Source organism: Schistocerca serialis, chromosome 9, assembly GCF_023864345.2.
Source record: "Schistocerca serialis cubense isolate TAMUIC-IGC-003099 chromosome 9, iqSchSeri2.2, whole genome shotgun sequence".
Classification (NCBI taxonomy): domain Eukaryota; kingdom Metazoa; phylum Arthropoda; class Insecta; order Orthoptera; family Acrididae; genus Schistocerca; species Schistocerca serialis.
This window is the reverse complement of record NC_064646.1, coordinates 341,405,360-341,425,778: the sequence shown is the minus strand read 5'-3', so window position 1 is coordinate 341,425,778 and position 20,419 is coordinate 341,405,360. Positions and strand designations below refer to the sequence as shown.

Here is a 20,419-nt window from a genome sequence, read left to right as displayed (position 1 = left end):
GATTAAGCGAGAAAATGACACAAGGCGAGGTTCATACAATATGAATGGCCGAGAGGAAAACGAACAATAAAATACAGAGGTGATTTAAAAACTTATGAAGACGGAAGGAAGAGGGAATAGTTGACAATTCAGCAACTCAGAGAGAAGAGAGAAAGATACTAGGAATGGAATTGCAGATAAGACAAGGACAGGTAGCAGTATAAAAACGTCAAAACAAAAGAAATTAATGTCGAAAGAAAGGTTAAAAGAATAAAATTACAACAAGAGAAAGAGAGAAACAAAAACTTACTTTGAAGCAATGGTTACATTGCACATGTAGGAAGGAATTGAGGGTGGGACAGTGGGACAGAGTGGTAAGTATGAAGATATGCAAAGAGTTCTGTCTAACAAAACAAAATAAAAAGTTTAAGAGATGATTATCCAAATAGCAGAACTTATCAATTACTTTTATGTCTCATTTGCTAGTTTAATTCCCGCAGCATCACCTGGTTTAATTTGATTGAATTCCGTTATCCTTGTTTTGCTTTCTTTAACATTCATTGTACATCCTCCAGTCAAAACACTGTTGTTTTGTAAACTGTTAACATGTTGCGGGCATCCATTTCTCAATTACTCTTACAAGGGAACCATCAAGACCTGTTAACCATGGATATTGATGAGTCTTGATTATGCTGTGAGAGGGCCTTGTCCAGAGTATTGGCTAGCAGCTATTCAGGCAATGGCCTCTAGTTCCCAAGAAAAATGATGTTAAAATTTTATGCATACCTCCTATACCCGTAATGTTAGACCTATTTCGAGCTAGTGTGTGCAGTGCACCGGCTAAGGTTCACGGCTACCGCACTGGCAGCAGATGTTAAAATCCTGTTTGCAAAAGTTTTTTTTCCAATTTCAGTGTACAGAACATCCCTATCTTTGACCTCAATTATCTAATTAATACCGATCAAACTGGTTGCCGGACCCATCAACGCACGGTAGATCCTTAGTGGGATATGGAGCAAAAACCATCCCTGTGCAAGAAAAAAGATCTGAACAGGATTAGTCATTCCTTCACAGTACAGTATACTATAACTGCATCAGGAAAGATATTCCCCAACTTTTTTTAAATGTAAGCAAGAACTGTCCCGGAAATTTGGTCTGATTGTTAAAAAAAAGAGTTGACTCGTAAATTTAAAAAATGTAATTGTAACTTGCACAAAATCAGGTGAGTTCATGAAAACGCTGTACAGCGGGTTTTTAAAATCTGTTGTTTTTCTGTATGTGATACATGAAAAATTCTTTTTACATTATTGATTCCTGCGGAGGGTGGACTGATTTGTCACTTTATGATCAAATCTTAGTAGAAGAAAAAGATGCATCCACTTGCACCATAAAAATTACCCCACTCAAATGTACTCCACTTTGCCAGCTTTGCAATGTTTATTTTTACAGGCTGGTTAAATCTTAAAAAAAAAAATCACAATGTTCCCTGTTTGCTGAAGACCAATAGAAAAATCACGTAAAAAGAAGATTCCATAAAAATACATTCTTTAGTTCTGCATCAGTTTAGTGCACCTACTTTCACAGGAATGATGAAACATGCACGATTCAAATCAAAGTTGATCAATGATAGAACAATCTCTTTGAATTGTGTCTGTGGCATCATTTCTAGGAAATACATATGCCTGCAAGGCAGCAGCTTTCATTAAATGTGAGTGGTGGTCATGTGACAAATACCATCCGGAAGTTTGCTCTAGCACAGCAAGGGATAGTAAGTCGAAATCGGTCTAGTGTTATGGGTATGGAAGGTACACACAAAACTTCAACATCAGTTTTCTCAAAAACTAAAGTTTATCACTTGAAAAGCTGCTATCCAGGTAGTCAGGACAGGCCATTTTACAACATAACTAAGACTCTTCAAAATCTGTGATTAACAGGTCTGATGGCCCACTTGTCAGCCATATGGGAGACAAATGTTGATTTAGTGCCATAATAATGGCATTTTGTTGGAGTTTTCCATTTGTTATATTAGTGTAACTAAATGTATGTTAGTACAGGTAACTTCCTGATGCCAGTTTCATTTCATTACAGGATTTGGAGAATCAGTAGATACAGCAGTTGAGCAGGCTGCACTGGATGCACTGAAACGATTATTCTCTGTCACAGAAAACATGAAGCCATTCTCGTACAAAATAAATCCTGATGTAGAAATGTACAAAGCAAACTCTAATGCCAGTCTGGAAGACTGGGGTGTGAAACATCCACAAAATATAGTAAACTGTTAACTTTGTATTGCTCATCCAAAAATTTAGAACTGTATATGTATAAAGTTTTATTAAAATTTTTGATCTCAAATAAAATTGCTACTGTAGATTAGATTAACATTTGACATGTGATAGCTGTCATCCAGCAGATTCCTTAAACCCTATATACATCTACATTATTTGCATAACTGTAATTATTAGAAGTGGAATTTTCATCTAAAGTTTACACAAGCACATGACACCTTTCATTCTCATGTCATAAAAGGTGGCATCCTTCAGTTTCCTTTATTCATATGGTCTAATGTTTGATTATAAAATCAAGTGAGGTGGTGTAGTGATTAAAGCAATTGATTCACATTCAGGAGGAAAAGGATACATGATTTAGGCTTTTGTGGCTGCCCTAAATTCCTAAGTCAAATGATTGGGTGTTTCTTTTGAGTGCAGAGCTGATTTACTTCCTCTTCCTTTATACAATGCAAGTTTGGGCTCCATCTCTAACGAACTCTATGTCAGCAAGACATCATTTCTTAATTTTAATATTATGAAAAGGATAGATTGGAACTCACCATATAAAGGAGACATTAAGTCACTAACAGGCACAATGAAAAACTCATGACCACTGCCTCTGGCCGCTGTGGGCAAACTGAGTCATAACTGTGCCTGATGGGAGTAGAAATCTGGTGGTAGGGATAAGTAGGCGGTGTGGGGCAGGGATGTGTGTGTGTTTGTGGGTGGGGTGGGGGTGGGGGGGGGGGGGTTGCAGAGTCATAGTGGGGACAGGTAAGGGCTGCTAGGTACAGTCAGGAGGTTTGGGGGGGGGGGCAGAAAAGTAGAGAACTGGAAAAGGATTAATGGGTGAGTTGGTGTGCAAAGAAACCTGCATTGTGCTGGAGTGGGAGCAGGGAAGGCGATGGGTAAGTTGAGGACAGGTATTAGTGAGGGTTGAGGACAGGGGTTACAGGAGCGAAGAATATATTGTGGGGAGGGAGGAGTTCCCAGCTGTGCAGTTCAGAAAAGCTGGCATTGATAGGATGGATTCAGATGGTGCATGCTGTGAAGCAGTCATTGTAGAGAAGCACATTGTGTTGGGCAGCATGTTCAGCAACTGCATGGGTCCACTGTCTCTTGGTTACAGTTTGCCAGTGGCCATTCATGTGAACAAACAGCTTGTTAGTTATCATGCACAGCAGCACAGTGTTTGCACTTAGGTTGTAGATCACGTGACTGTTTTCACAGATAGTCCTGCCATTGATGGGATAGGAAATGCCTTTGACTGGACTGGAGTAGGTGATGGTGGGAGAATGTATAAGACAGGTCTTGCATGTAGGTCTGTTGCAGGGGCATGAGCCATGAGGCAAAGATTTGGGTCAGGGGTAAAGTAGTGATGGACATAGATATTGTGTAAGTTCAGTGGGCAGCATAATACCTCTGTGGGAGGGGCAGGAAGAATAGTAGGTATGATATTCCTCATTTCAGGGCAAGGCAAGAGACATTCTAAACCCTGGTAGAGAATGTGATTCAGTTGCTCCAGTCCTAGTTGGTACTGAGTCACGAAGGGAGTGCACCTTTGTGGCTGGATGGTGGGTAGATGAGGAGATGGTTGGTAACTGAAGGCACAAGGGATAAGATATCTGTTTGTGTACAAGGCTGAGTAGACAATTTCAGTCTGTGAAGGCCTCAGTGAGACAGACCCTTGGTATATGTGGAGAGGACTGCTTGTCACTGCAGATGTGACAACCAGGGGTGGCTAGACTGCATGGAATGGACTTCTCTGTATGGAATGGATGGCAGTAGGTTTAGGAATGGAGCTACTGGTGTAACCATCCTTCGAGGTGGAGATCAACATTGCGGAAGGTGGCGTGTCAGTTTGAGGAGAACCAGGTAAGGCGAATGGGGGGGATGGTGTTGAGCATCTGGAGCAATGTGGACAGGTGTTATCAACACCTAACAGAGCTTGAAAGTTAACCCAATTTGGATCTCCATTTGGCCAACTGGTCAAATCTTGCAATATCCAGTTTTGTGAGGCATTCGGATGTGATGGTGGCCAGCTGTTGGACTTCATGAGAATGTGAGGGTAGACTGTTTCATTATTCCAGTCAACCACGTCTGACCTCCCATGAGGGAGGATAGATGTGTTGTGCACCAAGTATGACGTAAATCCTTCACATCTGCACATGCCATCTATGAACAAGTAGTTGATCCCATGCAACATTCTGTGTCATCCTGCACCATTGATTTGAGAACAGTAGCTGCCACTAGGGAATTATCATCCCATGCCTAAGTTAGGAGTTCAGAGGACCACACTATGGTTCAGGTCGAAAAAAGTCTATTTTCGGTTTTCATCATATTTCAATAGATTAAGGTTTTATTTAAGTACTCTGAAAAGGATTTTGCTGAAAAAAAATTTTTTTCAAGCATTTAAAGAGCATTTTCCTACCACGTGTGTTTATGTGCCACGCCCACTTTTCTGTCATCCACTTTTCTGCATATATTTTAGAGCTTTATATCCCCTACATTGCACTTTAGAGTTTGTTTTTTAACTCCCAAGTATGTTGGCTACCCTTGGAATGCAATGGTCAGTATTCTTTTGTTTCTGCTGTTTGTAAACAACACACTTTCAAACACGCAGTTAGTTTTGTTCAAGTGTGATTGCGATGAAGAGAGATGTTTGGGCCATATTCTTCCGTAAGTCCTGCACTGATGATAAGCCATGTCATGGATTGTGTCCATCAGGAGAAAATTCATGGTGCAAATACAATAGGGCTCAGGCAACTGGGGAATCTTATTCTCACCAGCATTCTCTTCCTGCTGCTGTTACTACAGCAGTTAAACCTATTTTCAGAGACTTGGCTCATCCTGACCTTCTAAGGAAATGTCCGCATGGGCAGACACAGAACCCAAACGAATGTTTCAACAGCATAATTTGGAACCGCCTTCCTAAAACTGTATTTGTAGGCATGCATACAATGAAACTAGGAGTTCATGATGCAGTTATTACATTCAGTTGTGATATTATTGGAAAGTGTTGGGTACTGAAAAAGCTGGGAATTAATCCTGGTGAAAATATGTTCACTGGGCTGCAACATTGCGATAAAATCAGGATAGCTGATGCAGACAGGTCTGCAACTAATATGGCTAAGAAAGAAAGACAGACATCCAGGAAGGTGAAAAAGAAGCTGGAAAACCTGCTAGAGGCCAAAGAAGGGCCATCATATGCATCAGGACAGTTTTAATTAACTGTAAGTAACAAATTTCAAAAGTTTTTCCTTTAAAGCCAATTTCCCACAAACTAAAATTTTCAGTACATATGCCCCATTATATCAGAAAATATCATAGATAAATGAATGAAATTTTCAGAGAGAAAAACTTAATATTTTTTGTTAATGAATTTAAAAAAGTGTTTCTTAAAATCTATAAAATGGTTAAAGTAGATTTTAGTACAGTTGACTCTATTAGCATCATGTAACATACAGTAAAAATATTAAGGCCCTGCATCAAATAGTTTTTTTCAGAAATGGGTCAAATAATTGCCTAAATTAACATGGGTTAGATAGTCAGGGTGTGGTCCCCTTAACACCACAAAATGAATAGCTGCGTTTGGAGTGGTGTCGTGACCAGGAAGCATAAAATGCTGAAGAATGACATCACATTGCGTTAAGCAATGAATCATGGTTCTGTGCTGTCCCAAATGACCGTCTTTGGTGAGAATGGCACAGACCTGGGGAATGGTTCCATTCTTCCAATGTTTTGCAGAGGCACAATGGTATTACTCATGGGATCCTGCTGTGGGGAGCCTTGGAGTATGATATTAGTACACAGCTGTTAGTGAGTGAGGGAACTGTGATGGCACAATGGTACAGCAAGAACATCCTGTGTCCTCATGTCTTACTGCTCATGCAACAGTGTCATTGTACTATTTGTCACCAAGAGAATGCTCATCTACACACTGTGTGTGTATCTATGAGCTGTATGTGTGATGGTGAAGTACCCCTGTGGACAGCAAGATTCCCAGATCTGTTCCAGTTAGAACATGTAGGAGCAACTTGGATGTCAGCATCATCAAGAACAAAGTACTACTGTTTTAGACCAGCTGACCTGAGGAAAGGATTCAATGGCTTTGACAACGCTCCCAACTGGATCAGTGCATGCATCCAGGACAGAAGGGGTGCAATTTCATATTGATAGTGGGCTCATACTGCCAAGTTCATTTTAAATGGCTTGCTTTTGTAATCTTTGTAATAACGTCACATATCCTCTTAACCCATGAATTTTCATTTCATGTCCTCTTCTCCTCTTCTGGATCCTTCACTTCTTTTGTCAGGCAGTGTATATCTCCTTTCAGGCAGTGTATATCTCCTCTCTCTCTCTTTCTCTCTCTCTCTCTCTCTCTCTCTCTCTCTCTCTCTCTGTGTGTGTGTGTGTGTGTGTGTGTGTGTGACCTTAAACATCAGTAAATTGTTACCTTCCATAAATTACATTCCACATAGGAGTTTTGGTTTTCATAAAAACTATAATCCTCTATTAAAATCATCTAAGTATTGTAGCTTTAGTATGTAGTTTTAGCCTAAACAAAAGCTGTATAAATGGTTGATATGTGAGTCATTACTGTGAGATTGTTTGCCTTTGCTTTAGGCATTTATGGAGTCGGTACATCAGAAACATCAAACTCAAAGACTACTTTTGCTGCATCATCACTCTTTGCTGTCTCAAGAGCTTCTTGGTACTCTTTTAATGGGTATGAGACAACACCCAATTTGTTGAAATCAAGATACCTGTAATTGAAACAGTAATAGCTTATTACTATAACATACTTTTTTGAATTGCTGCATAACAGTAGGTTTATGTTTAAAAAAAAAAAACAATGATTGCTTGAGGAAGCACTGACAATCTGACATAGTTCTAATACTGTGAATGTGTTTTACTTTTGAAGAGAAATAGTGATAAATGGACAGTTTATGAAATTTGAATATTTCCATCTTTGTTTTAAGATCTACTGCCCTCTCTGTTTGCTTCATAAACTAGCCACTAAGTGCTCTGCTAACCACTGTCAATGCCACAATCTCCTCGCCAACATTTCCTGTGCCCACTGTCATTCCACTACTTTTCCAGTACCTGTCTTATTGAAACTCACAACTTCCTTGCTAATAACCACAACAATTTCCACACACATTACAGGTATGGCTCTGACATAGACACTGAATGGCACAATCCTGTGCCTCACCCGTTTCAGATTCACTGATGTTTATATCCTATACGTACCCTCATTCCATTAGGACGTTAGTGCCTCCCCCTATTCAGTTCATGTGATGTTACTTACATCAGCAAGCTACCTGATTGGATATTTACCTAAGCCTCACTGATGACCTCACGAGTACGTCTGTTCACATCAAACTTGCCAATCATCATAAATACCTGCGCTTCAACAGCTACTGCCTATTCCAGATGAGAAAGTACTTCCCATGCAATCTTTCCACTTACGGATGCTCTACTTGCAGAAAAAAGGAGCCCCTTTTCCAGTATGCCTTCCCAATGTCTCCACAAGGTGCAACTATCCTCCCATTCTTTTCCAAAAGGTATGAATAATTTCTTGTGGAAAACATAAAGACTTAAAATCAATGGCAAGTATTGTAAAGACATTATTTAAAAAACTTTCTTAAAAGAAGATGAAGGAAAAGTTGCTAACATTGAACAATATCAGTCGTAAACGTCACAAAACAGCATGTGAGCATTGTGGCCTGAGGCTCAGAATGAAACTGGTCATGGATAATGGTGGAATGCTGCTGATGGGACTGCAGTAGTTAACCAGTAACGACTGCGTCACCTCAATAGCTGTTTACGCTATTGGTGTGCAAATTATCTTGAAAAATCTCCAAGTAACACAATACTTCCTATAATAACCAGTGGTGCCTTTTGAAGCATTCCCAGAGTTCACAGTACTAGGGAACTTGTAGCATCAACGAGACCACAGCTTAGAAACCTGAGCAGTGACCATGGTCACGTGTAGCTTTACAGAAAACTGTTGACATACGGAGTATTGTCTTCCACTCTGACATCTGGTACCAATTGAATCTTACATCTTGTAGTAGAGGCACATTGTAATGATGCAGGAGACATGTTGTATGTGACTGCGTCTTTTAAGCGAGTGAGATGTAGCAGTATTTGTGGCATGGGAGGAGTGGCAATCCACACTTAGGCTTTCTGTAACTGATTAACATAAATTATTTATTTGAAAAGAACATAGCAATTTTCTTCTCCATTCTTATCCTTTCAGGGTGCCATATTTGTGGCCATCACCAGCATCGCAGAAACTTCATGGTCAAACCAACTGTGCAGTGCTTGTAAAGTGTACAGATGGGTGTGGTCATAAGTGTAATGTAGAAATTCTTACTACTCCGCTTGAGTCACTGCTTATAATTTTAGCCAATAGACATTACCACCAGGTATCTCATTGCCACATAATAGCTGAAGGAGGTCCAGAAGTTAACCACTAATGGAATTTATAATGAAATCCAGCTAAGGTGTTAGCAACTGGTAGAGTGACAAGGAGTCATCTCATAATGGTCAACAGGTGTACCAAAATTTCCCAAATATCCAGGAAAGGATAAAACTATAACATGTCTCACATAATCGAGGCATGGTTCATCTACTGACTTGCCACAGCCCTTATCCTCAACACATATCTGGAACACAATGCTGAAGGAAGTAGCATGTGAATTCAGTATTTTTGGTTTCCCATAGCATATTTTATTGCAGTGTCAATTGCACAAGCCACACAGACCAAAGACAGAACAAGGTTACTGATTAAATTTTATAGCTAAAGACTCAGAATTGTGGAAAATTGTGAATAGCCTGCCAGATTAAGTCTCCTGTCAGTTGTACAGTGAAAACTTCTGTAAGCATAAGGGAAATACAGGGTGTTTGTAAATGAATATTGGGGTTTTAACACTTTATAATATTTATTACATTAAACTCACTGTTATAAATGATATGTCAAATGAAAGAGCAACTCAAACAGTTGTGTTTGGCACCAGTGCACATGCACAGCGCACAATGTTTCCGGCGCAATCCGTAATTGGTGGAAATTCACTGTACCCAAGCACTGGATAGGCCGCAAGGGGCCCAATGACAGGGCTTGCTTTGCATGGCCTCCACGTTCACCCAACCTAATGCCATATGATTTTTTCCTTTTAGGCTTCATCAAGGATCGTGTGTACATGCCTCTGCTACCAGCAGACCTCCCTGAATTAAGAAACTGGATTGAAGCAGCTGTTGCTACAATCACTGAAGACACACTTATCAACATTTGGGAAGAATTCGGCTATAGACTTGATGTGTGCCACGTGACAAACGGTGCTCACACTGAACATTTATAAGATTCTTGGTAAAACTGTTTGAGTTGTTCTTTCATTTTACATATCATTTATAACACAATATAAGTGTCTGAAAGCAAAACTCTGAGTGATGCAAGTAATGGTTGAATTAATGAAGTGCTCTACTTGCAGCAGCAATGCATGGCCTAATAATTGAAGTAGTGTCACCTTAACTTGCATCATCCACATCATCATGACGACTCCTAGGATCACTGAGGTTTCAGCTACTAGAGGCAGCATAAGAGTTAGACCCGAATGTTCATATAAATTTTAAGCAATGGATTGCAACGTAGTAATTTAAAAGTGCTGTTGCAGTTTCATTTGCTTAGAAAATTCAAGTAGAATAGAGCATGTGATATGCAGAATATATTATATTATAAAAACCATGCAAGAATTCTACCAACGTGATGGAATATACTGGTGGCAGTAGGCATGGTTTGTACAAGCAATAGGTGCAGTCATTGCTAGTAGTACAGGAAGTAAACCTGAAGAGTCTTCCAAGACACTCATCAACCAGTGGGCTGATGATGGGTATCTATAGGTTGGCTTTCTATTCATAGTGTGTTCATTTTGTGCTAAATGTGCTTATAAACTGAGTGACACAATGAAATAACTTTTATGATGGAAAGTTTCCAAACACACTGTGTAGAAAGTTGTTGTCTCCAGTCAAAAATTTGTTGATAAAGATCCCCATGCCAGTTTATCCTGTGTGAGCCTCTTTATCTCTGCATAACTGCTGCAACCCACATTGATTTGAACTTGTTTACTATAGTCAGGTCTCGGTCTCCCTCTACAATTTTAACTCCCTCCCTTCTCCCCCCCCCCCTATCTCTCTCCTCCCCCCTCCCCTCCCCCCTTACCCCTCCTATTATTTGATGCCTCAATGCCTCAGAATCACCAATCCCTTCTTTTAGTTGAGTTGTGCCATAACACTCTTATGTCCCTAATTCAGTTCAGTACCTCTTCATTAGTTATTTGATCTATGAATCAAATCTTCAGCATTCGTCTGTGTGGAAAATAAGTCAATAAACTGAATAAATACAGCAATAAATAAATAATCCTTGTCCTAACAGAACTTGTGTTCTATCTCTAATGGTCATGTCACCGACGAGACATTACATCCAAATCTTGTTCCTCCCTTGAAACTTGATTTACTTATTCATCTAAAGGTCATCTCTAAATGTTATGGTTTTTATCATCATAATACAATGAAAATAAATAGCTCAAGATATACATACACACAGGATATGTAAGTACACTTTTATGAGCACTGGACAGGTGGTCGGCCATGGCCATGATGAAGAAACCATCCTGCCTTATAACTCTGAATTCGAATGTCACACAGACTCAAATTGCCTAATTGGTAGGAAAGTGCTTTCAGAAAGGTGTGAGGTATTTTCAGATGACTCAGTTGGTAAGACCATTGTTTCGAAAGTCGACTATATTCTACTTAATAAGAAAAGTACACAATTTTGGTTGTTTTTCTGCTCTCAGTATCTGTTCGTCTGATAATGGCTAGTCTACATTGCTGTGTTCTGTTATCAGAATTACATTATTTGTAAACAAAGTTAAATTAAGTCTGCTTTTCAGTGATGTTACTGAAATGAAGGTGCAACAATACTAACAGTGTAATTGGGTTCATTTTACAGTGCTGTGAATATATGGAAGCAGACAGTTTCTTTGAATTAAGAGATCAAAAAGTGCAACAGACATTTTAAATTTATTTATTATAATGCTTTTTACAAAACAGATGAAACTCTTTGTTTGGTTATTTCACATTTTTCTTAACAAAGGCAAAATTGGAAGCTTGTCACATATGGTTACCCAATGTTTGAGAACTGTACCAATAAGAAACCCTTATTTCAATTTAAAACAAGTATGCAGATAATTTAAGAACGTTACTGTTACAGTTTCCCATGGAACTGGGATATTTTCAAATGTTTTTCTCTTTGTGTTCAGGGTATCTGATTAGGTTACAGTTGACATATCTGATTAGGTTTCAATTGACTAAAGTCTTTCATTTCAGACTAGTATCACTAACACAAATTTTGCTATTCTTACCTGTGCCCCAACACTGAAGCCCAAGTAAGAGCCTTCCCAAAGGCATAAGGATTGATAAGGGAACCAGTGACTTTTATCTCATTTGTGAAAATATTAAATGGTGACAGGCTGCAAAAATTAATCACAGTCAGAAATTATTTTGGATTTTATTAATTTACATTCAACATGATTACAATCAGTAAATCTAGCATTTGTGCATCTTCAGCAATTGTAGTGGTATATATCAAAATAATCAGCAACCAGTTGCATAAAAGGAATTTAACTTCTTAACCAGTTTCAAGCAGTTACTCCCCATCTTCAGAAAGTTATAACTGTCGCATGTGCTCATGTGATTCATAGCTGTCGTCATGTGGTGCATAGTGCCTGCACTATGAACCACATGACCACAGCAATATGCTGCATGCATTTTATTGTTGTCACTAGCAAATAATGTGCTAGTTATAACCTTCTGAAGAAGGGCATTAAGGGAGTGTAACTGGTTAAGAAATTAAATTTCTTTTATGCAACTGGTTGCTGATTCTTTCAATATAATCAGTAAATCATTATATAGTGATGTAAACCAAAGCACATCCTCAACTGAGCTGCTGTTAAGAATCCAGACAAACACAAATACAGGATCACAGAAGAATTAAAATTTTTTGCAGAAGCATACCTTGTTTGGTTAAATTACCTGTTAAAATCATTCTGATTTCTTTAAACTATGACTGCTACAAATCAAAAGTTCGCAATATGGCACTCACAAATATTCACATCTGTGTGAAATAAATGAGTGAAAAGATGCTGCTATGGCAGCTGAAGTTCCTAGAACACTAAGGAGCCTGACATGCAGTTGCCTCAGTCCACCAACATTTTGAGTCAACTGTTTGGCAAAAACAAATAATGAGGCTTGAAACTGAAGAGAATGGAAGCATTTGTGATGTTCACCAAGCATTTGCCATGCTCTGGTAACATGAAAGACACTGACACCTCAGTGACCATTGCCTCTCAGAGAGCTTAGGACATGAGCCCATTTCCTCGAAGATAAGACAGTACCACTAAGTGATTCATATGGAAGGATATCCATGTAACAACCTCTAAGATTTATCAAACAACCTGAAACCAAACTTATTAGGTTTGGAGAGATCTAGGCGACAGTCGAAAAGCTCTTGAATAAAATAGTATGGCAATAAATGTGATGCAGAAATAAATAAGAAGAGATCTGTAACAGATTCAGCTATCACAGGAAATATAGATTACACCTGGTCAATAGTGCTGGAATCATGATCAGTGGACTCCAGACCCCCCCTCCCCCTCCCCCCTCCCCCCCCTCCCCCTGAGTGTTTTAGATAGGATGCCAAAAATAAAAAAAATAATTTTTCAAAAATATGTTCATTTTGTAGCACACATCTTTCTGAAGAGTTTTATGTATCAAGCATATATGTTCGAGAAAATATGACACATATTATATGATACATGTGCCAAAGTGCAGCACCACACCCCTTCACACAGCATTCTTCTACCATACCTCAACGTATTTCGCTCTGTGGAATTCAAACATGTATGTTTTGTAATGGAAACCATCAAACCAAATTGAGAATAGTGGAAATTCAAACGTCCTGTGGTGTCTCTCTTGCTCCCAGTAGATCGGCTTGACATCTTACCCCTCTTTAAAAAACTAACAATACTAGGTGGGATTATTTGTGGCCGAGAGAATAAGAACTCTCCAGAAAATTTGCTCTCTATTGCCTATTAGCTAATAACTTTCTCTTTTATGTGATTTAAAATTAAATATAGGAAACATAAAACCAGTAAAGACAAGAAACAAGCAAGATAGCACACTTTTCTTCAATCCTTAGGCCCTAGCATTTTATTTCCTTTACGCAAAAGAATCTAGTACCTCATCAAAGTTCATCAAACGTTTTGATGCATGAAAAATCAAAATGTCATTGTCTAGTACTGAAAAAGCTGTTAATACGAATAGTACCCAAGACTGGTGTGGTTTCTCACAATTACATCTATTTTGTCATTGTTTGCTAGATAAAACGAAATGGCCTTTCTAATATTGCAGCAATTGTAACACATGCCAAATAAGCGAGACTGTTTTGGCCCAAATGGTCATTTTTATCTACCTCATTTACATAAATTACACAACAGAATATAACTCATGAAGTACCAATATCAAATGCCTAATAGACCTATTGTGAGCAAAAAGTTTTGTTAGGAAATAGATTCACATTCCATTCATATGCTCCAGTTTCTCAGGCATGAGATTGAAAACTAGCAGTAGTACGAAATTTTTATTTAAATTTGGAATTGATATATTCTTCCATATAATATGTGTGATGCCTCATTTCTTCTCGTTCCTCATTTCAACAAACAATTCTGTAACTATAACAGTCATTGTCAAAACTTATTCTCCGGTTAACTTCGGTAACCCTGCCAAAATCACCAGTTCAGTTATCCTGCATTTATTCGTTGGTTAGGCATTATTACGTGCATGTTCGTACCACGCGTTTTCCACGCTATTAAGCACAACTGGCTTTTTCTAGTGTAGCGATCTGCCAAAAATTTTGTATAATCCCATCCCCTTTTGCCTGCAGGAAAGTTTTTTTATTTCTTGATGTGACCGCCACCTGGCAGAGATATTACGTACACTATGCATGCATTCAAAAATCAACTGATGATTTGTTCAGAAATCAATTTAGAATGTGTTCAGAAATGTCCAAAAACCAAGAGGGATGCATTTCAAAATCATATGATTTTGGCAACCTCCTGAAATTGCCACCCACAGCAGATACCTCGATATGCTCCCCACCCCCATCCCCCACCCCTCCTATAGATCTGGGCCTGGTGCTCAAAAAGAGATAAGAGGAAGCTGATGTGTTTAGATACACTGCACAGAAAAGAGGGATTTTATTTGTCCGATGAGTTTATTTCTCTGACAGTTTTAATGTGCTTAGTAGCCACATTAATTCCTTGCTACTGTTGCTGTGGTGCGACATCAGAGAATACTATTACATATAGCTGTGGTGCACACGGTGTCATGTAGTGGTTACCATCTCTGGTTGGTGTGCTACAGGTCACCAGTTCAAACCCAACCATCTGCGACTATTTGTTATGTAATATTTATCCGTTCTCGTAGGTTTTTGAAACATTTTATGTTTGCATAATGTGGAATATTCAAAGTATGTTTAAATACCAGCATTCTGGAAGTAAGTTCCATTTTGGCAGTACATTGGTGCTCATAATAAACATGTGTATTTCTTTAAGAATTTCCGCATAAATTCTAGAACCATTCGGCCTTCTACCGTCTTGAACACATGATATTTTAAATATAAGTGGGACAGAGCTTATTTACTGCGCATCACATGTCTGTGTGTGTGTAGGTTTGAAGTTTTATCATGAGGCAACTGTACACGCGATGGTTGAACGGCACCGACAAGTGTTCGCCAGTCGCGCCATGGAAGTCGTAGTGAAAGAACAAGGAATGTTTATTTATTCAGTGCTGTTCTGTAAGTTTGATGATCGTAGTGACAAAAGAACAATGGAGTTGGAAAGAGACTTTTAATTAATGCTCGTTTTGGGCTTGGAAAGGACAAGACGTGTATTCAGATTGATATTGAAAAAGGACATGGTTATTAAGCCAACCTTATCTTATATATAAATGTACTTTGTTTCTACGCTTTGGAGACGTGAAGAGACTTACTTGACAGTATTTGTTTATGTGGAGACTGAGATTTGTAAAAGTTTGATGTTCAAATATATGTCGTTAAGTGAAAAAAGAATCTGCGTACGTCTGCTTATTTTGTAAGTAGAAAGAGTCTTGAGAAATCCCTGGTCCTAGCAAATATACTTTGGAGAAGAAGAGAAAAGTATGATGTAGCAGCAAGCTAACCAACAAGGAAAGTTGGTTGACAATCTCAAGCAAGTCGTATCATTAAAGAAGTGGGAGTTTATACACATACTTCACCACTTTGTCATCCAAAGCGTTAGACATGCTCTCAGTGATTAGTGCTGTATTTCTTTGATGACACTGCTTTTAGATTCAGACTTGTTTCTGATTATGACATGATGTAGTTAAGTGGATATGCTGGGTGCTTCAGTTGGGAAACATAAAAGGTGTTTATATGTAAACTGAAGGGGGATCTCTGCAATCATCTACAGTGGGACATTAAGAGGGATCAGGGACTGCGGATAGCTATAATAAATTCCAGGCTGAACTGAAGAAAACATTTGGTGACAATTAGTAGCAAGTCCACTTAGCAGAGGAGCAATTGAAGATAAAGGCCCAGCATCATGGGGAAATGAAAAAGTCTACGTACATAATGTTTTAGCCCTATGCCACATTTTGAACCTAAATACGGCAGAAGCTGAAAAAATCTTACACTTGATTAATGGAGCCACAGAAGATGTGTACTGGTCTCTTCTGCTAAAGGATGTTACATCAACAGACAAACTGATTAAGCAAAGCTAGTGCATCAAGAAAATGCAGCATAAAAGAGTCAAATGAAAGAAATACGAGTGACCCTCGAATGGTGTGTCTGAGCACGCAAGGGATAATAGCCATGACTGTCGACCCCATGCATCAGGAGGTAAACAAGAATGTAGAAGAAGTGGTTTGTAAATCCGTGTCACCAGCATCAATAGAATACGCTGTGATGAATGGTCTCGAACAATTCAAACTTACGCTGCAGTCTTAGATGACAACACACCATCCGACCAACTCACATTGAACCAACTCACATACAACCAACTCCTCCTCAGAGTATAAAGCACCGCAAAAGAACAGACATTTGGATGTCAGAAGACAACATGCCGGTGTGTTTCTACTTTAGATGCCCTAGATGTGTTGTCTGCTAGTACAGAGAAAGAAGGTGAGTTTTCAATTACTGCTATGTCACCAGACGTTATTCATCACTACAGTTCTGTTTGTGCCAGTCACCTGGCAGAGGATTATAGTCAACCTGCGGGATGAAGCACATGTGGTTCCCTGGATGACATCACTCCTTGACACAAAGTAGCCATTGCATGTTGCAGTACAGAGCACCAACTGCTTGCCTAGCTGCTGAAGTGGGTAAAGGTAAGAGAGGCAGCCATCTATGGAGGTGAGGCCCATGTGTAGGTTTTTAAATGTCCTACACATATAAATAAATATTTGTAATGATTCTTATTTGTGCCATCCTCATGCAATTGAGATGCACTGCATGAAAGTGGCAAAGTGGAGTGAAGACAGAAACGCACACACGCAGTAGCTAGCTTTAAGGTTGACTACTTCGTGCATGTGCACAGAATAGCTTAGGCCAGTGGATTGCCATCAGATGATAATCATAGCTTAGCAATGAAGCACCAGACAATCTACACTTAGAGAAAACTTTATGATATGAGTTGACTACTAAGCAAATAAAATATCTACACTACAGAACTAAACTAAGATCAAGAAGTTACGAAGAACTAAGCTTAGGAATAAATATATGGGTGGAGGTAAGCATTATCTACAGAAAACTAGCTACACTCTATGATACATTGTACAAGCTATTTACATTTATAGAAGTTGCTATTTACATGCTGTACGAAAGGGGATATATAAAACACCACCTATGACAACACTTTTCTTTCCAGGTGCAAAACAATAAGTCAAAACGACAACCACATTACAGACATGCGCTCTTACAACTCATAAAAAATTTGATAAAGAATGAACTGTGTACTGACAGAAATTGAAAATATGAATCTTGAAGGTGTGATGCATTACTAGCCAGTGGGCAACTATGCACTTAGTTTTAAGTGTCCTTCTAATGAATGATGCGGAGTCACATCCTGGGTAAAATAGGTAACACAATAGTTAGGTGTTTGGCACCAAAGCATAATGGTTGCACTGAAAATAAATAATTATATGTATAAAAATATGTTTGAAAGTGATGGTGTGAATGTCTGTATGAAAAAGCTGTAGTATGCCAGATGTATGAATAGGTTGAACTTAGGTCTTGTGCTACCAAATCAAAAGGGTTCAGACCAAGCTGTACAAGTCCATGTGACTGAGAAGGGTGCCAAGCAACAGTTAGTACAGATCATTTGCACATGAACACAAGCTGTCTCAACATTGTTTTACACGTGTTTATTGGCACAATTCTCCTAGAGACATGTTCATGCACAACTGAATATACAAGAGTGATATCATGTAGCAAAAGAAAGTATAAATCACCAACACTGAAGTATACTGTTTACAGTTGATGATGACACTTGCATAACACAATATTGTACTGTTGGAATGTATCAGTTGATAGTAAACATGAAGTTAGTGGATTAACACGAGCAGATAGCCATGAAATGATGTACTCAATAATTCTTGTGATGAATGAGGAATTGCAGTGGTAGAGTAAAAATGAATGCTTGTTCCTGTCCGTAACACTTCCTATAGACCAATAGACAGATCCTAGTAAACATGTCAGAGATGTGGCGAAATGTAGTTTTGTAGGCTTATCACAATTTCATGTTATGAGTCTGTCTTTTCTCAGCATCTGTAATGATGGATACTTGTGTCAGGTGCGATGTATGAACACAAAGCTCATGCACATCCAGTAATAATGCTGGATGCAAATACTTTGTCAGTGCTGGAAAATGAGATTGAAAAAAGGACAATCTGTGTAACATTAAAGCAAGATGAGACTATGATTGCAGATTGTTTACAAATGAAATTTCAAAAGGGTAATGCCTGAGAGCAAAATGTGATAAAAAACTCAAAAAAGTTACATGACATAAAATCAGAAGAAATGTGTGTAATATTAACTGTCTTGTATGTATAATTTCTGTACACTATTTATGTAAATTTTTGTACAATATTTATGTAAAGAAACGCAAATGCCATATGAAAATGCATATGTACAGAGTAAAAAATACACAAACCCGGTGTGTCAGTATGTTTTTAAATGCAAGTACTTAGGTTATCATAACAATGATGAAATGTATACACTATGATGCAATGTAAAGCTGAATATGTTATCCAAGACTGCATATGTGAACTAATAACTGCAAATGTGTTACGAACATTTTGTAAAGGTTTGAAATCCATAATTCCATGTGTTCCCATAAAAAATGTGTGCCAAAGCTGGGCAGTAATGAACGTTTATATCCTCAGTGGACTCAGGTATTGACAAGATATTCTTCCACAGAGAGGGTATGGAAATGAATAAAGGCATTGGAGACTTACCTGAAACCCATTCAAGAGTCTTCAGGATGTTGACAGCGTGAGCCTGGTTCAACCACTGAAACATGTAGATTACGACAAGAACAAATGCCTGGGCTGTAAATGATGAACCTCCTCACCACAGCATCAATTGTTCCACCTCAGCACACCACCTTGCAGCAATGAGACGAACACTTTTATTGACGTTGGGTAAATAAATGAAATTGTAGCACACTCATGGACAACTCAGCTTAATTACAGCATTAACAAACTCAAGTTCGCACACAGCATACATTAGGTGAGGCACACACACTGGACACTGCCACAATAGCAGCAGTTAGATTCCAATAATCAAACTACAGACTCTGAATTCAAATGTGCCTGTTGATGCAACCCTTAAAACCTTTTTTAAATAGTTGTAGTAATAATTTCTAAAGTGTGCATTGAACATCAGATGTATATGTTATGTAATGACAAGTTCCAGGAGTAAATGAGATAAAGTTGGCCATGAATAAAAGTCTCGTTACCCTGACAGGCCAAGAGTTTAAAGTACAAAAAAGGTGACCATTAATGTATATTGACTTCCAGTGAGATTGATCATGCCAGTATACACTGGAGGGAGGAGGTGAGTGAGTGAGTTGTGTAGGTTCTTTAAATGGCCTACACATATAAATATTTTATTTGCAATGATTCTTGTTCACCCCATCCCTGTGTAGCAAAGATATCATAGGGAGGTATGATTACATCTGAGTAAGCTGACAGAAAATTGAAAGCTGCAGTCTCCTCCACACTACACATTGGGGAATGTGCAGAATGAAGACAATAATGTGGTGTAGTGTATTGGCCTGGCATTGATGTTACCATCGAACACAATGTCTGGAACTGCCATGCCTGTATCCACAACCAGTCAGCCAAAACAGTGTTTCATCCCTTGGTCACGCCATAACCAATTCTGGCCAAGAGTGCAAACTGATATCGCCATGCCATTCTAAGGAGCAATGTGGTTACTAGTTGTCAATGCCCTCTCTATCTTTCCATATATTGCACAAATGGCTAAAACTACTACAGCAGCTACTATCCGTACCCTGCCCACGATATTCACAATAAATTGGGTCCCTTCCATCCTGATTTCTAACAACGGTCTTCAGTTCACTGCCTCAGAGTTTCAGAATTTTTCTTGGCGCAATGGCACTGAGCACCTGATCTCTACCCTGTTCCATCCTGTCTCAGAAGCTGAATGGATGATTGGAAAATTCAAGACACAGATGCAAAAACTGTTGGTGACAGCCAGCTCTGGGGAAACACTCACAGTTTCTTCACCACCTACTGGTCCACCTCTGTGAATGGATGTAGCCCAGCCAAAATTTTACTTTGGCACAGATCGTACACCCTGATTGACCTGCTGCACCTGACTCAGCAGGCCCATCACTTACACACACAGCCATATCTGGGCTCATACTTTCAGCCAGAACCTCCATTGGGCCCAGTGTGTTGTCATCAGTAACAGGTGGAGGCAAATGCTTGAGATTGAGGCTGGCCAGGAGCAGCTGTTCTGGCACTGGAATCAGATCCATCCACAATGTAAT

At 38.9% G+C, this 20,419-nt stretch overlaps 2 protein-coding genes across 7 annotated transcripts in view; one reads left to right on the top strand and one right to left on the bottom strand.

Moving 5' to 3' along the window:
- Positions 1-2,336, top strand: part of LOC126419919 (39S ribosomal protein L44, mitochondrial) — a 55,390-nt gene extending 53,054 nt beyond the window's left edge. For both annotated transcript variants that reach the window (XM_050087200.1, XM_050087201.1), the window contains exon 6: positions 2,068-2,336. In XM_050087200.1, coding sequence (XP_049943157.1) covers positions 2,068-2,261 — 194 coding nt within the window. In that variant the 3' untranslated portion in view covers positions 2,262-2,336. The remainder of the gene's footprint in view (positions 1-2,067) is intronic.
- A 4,435-nt stretch (positions 2,337-6,771) lies between these two features.
- Positions 6,772-20,419, bottom strand: part of LOC126419072 (D-altritol 5-dehydrogenase-like) — a 174,068-nt gene continuing 160,420 nt past the window's right edge. For 3 of the 5 annotated variants that reach the window (XM_050086155.1, XM_050086157.1, XM_050086156.1), the window contains 2 exons: positions 11,672-11,779; positions 6,772-7,012 (listed from right to left, as the gene is read on the bottom strand). In XM_050086155.1, the coding sequence (XP_049942112.1) occupies positions 6,877-7,012; positions 11,672-11,779 (244 nt within the window). In that variant the 3' untranslated portion in view covers positions 6,772-6,876. The remainder of the gene's footprint in view (positions 7,013-11,671; positions 11,780-20,419) is intronic. The other 2 variants (XM_050086154.1, XM_050086153.1) reach the window with 1 other exon arrangement.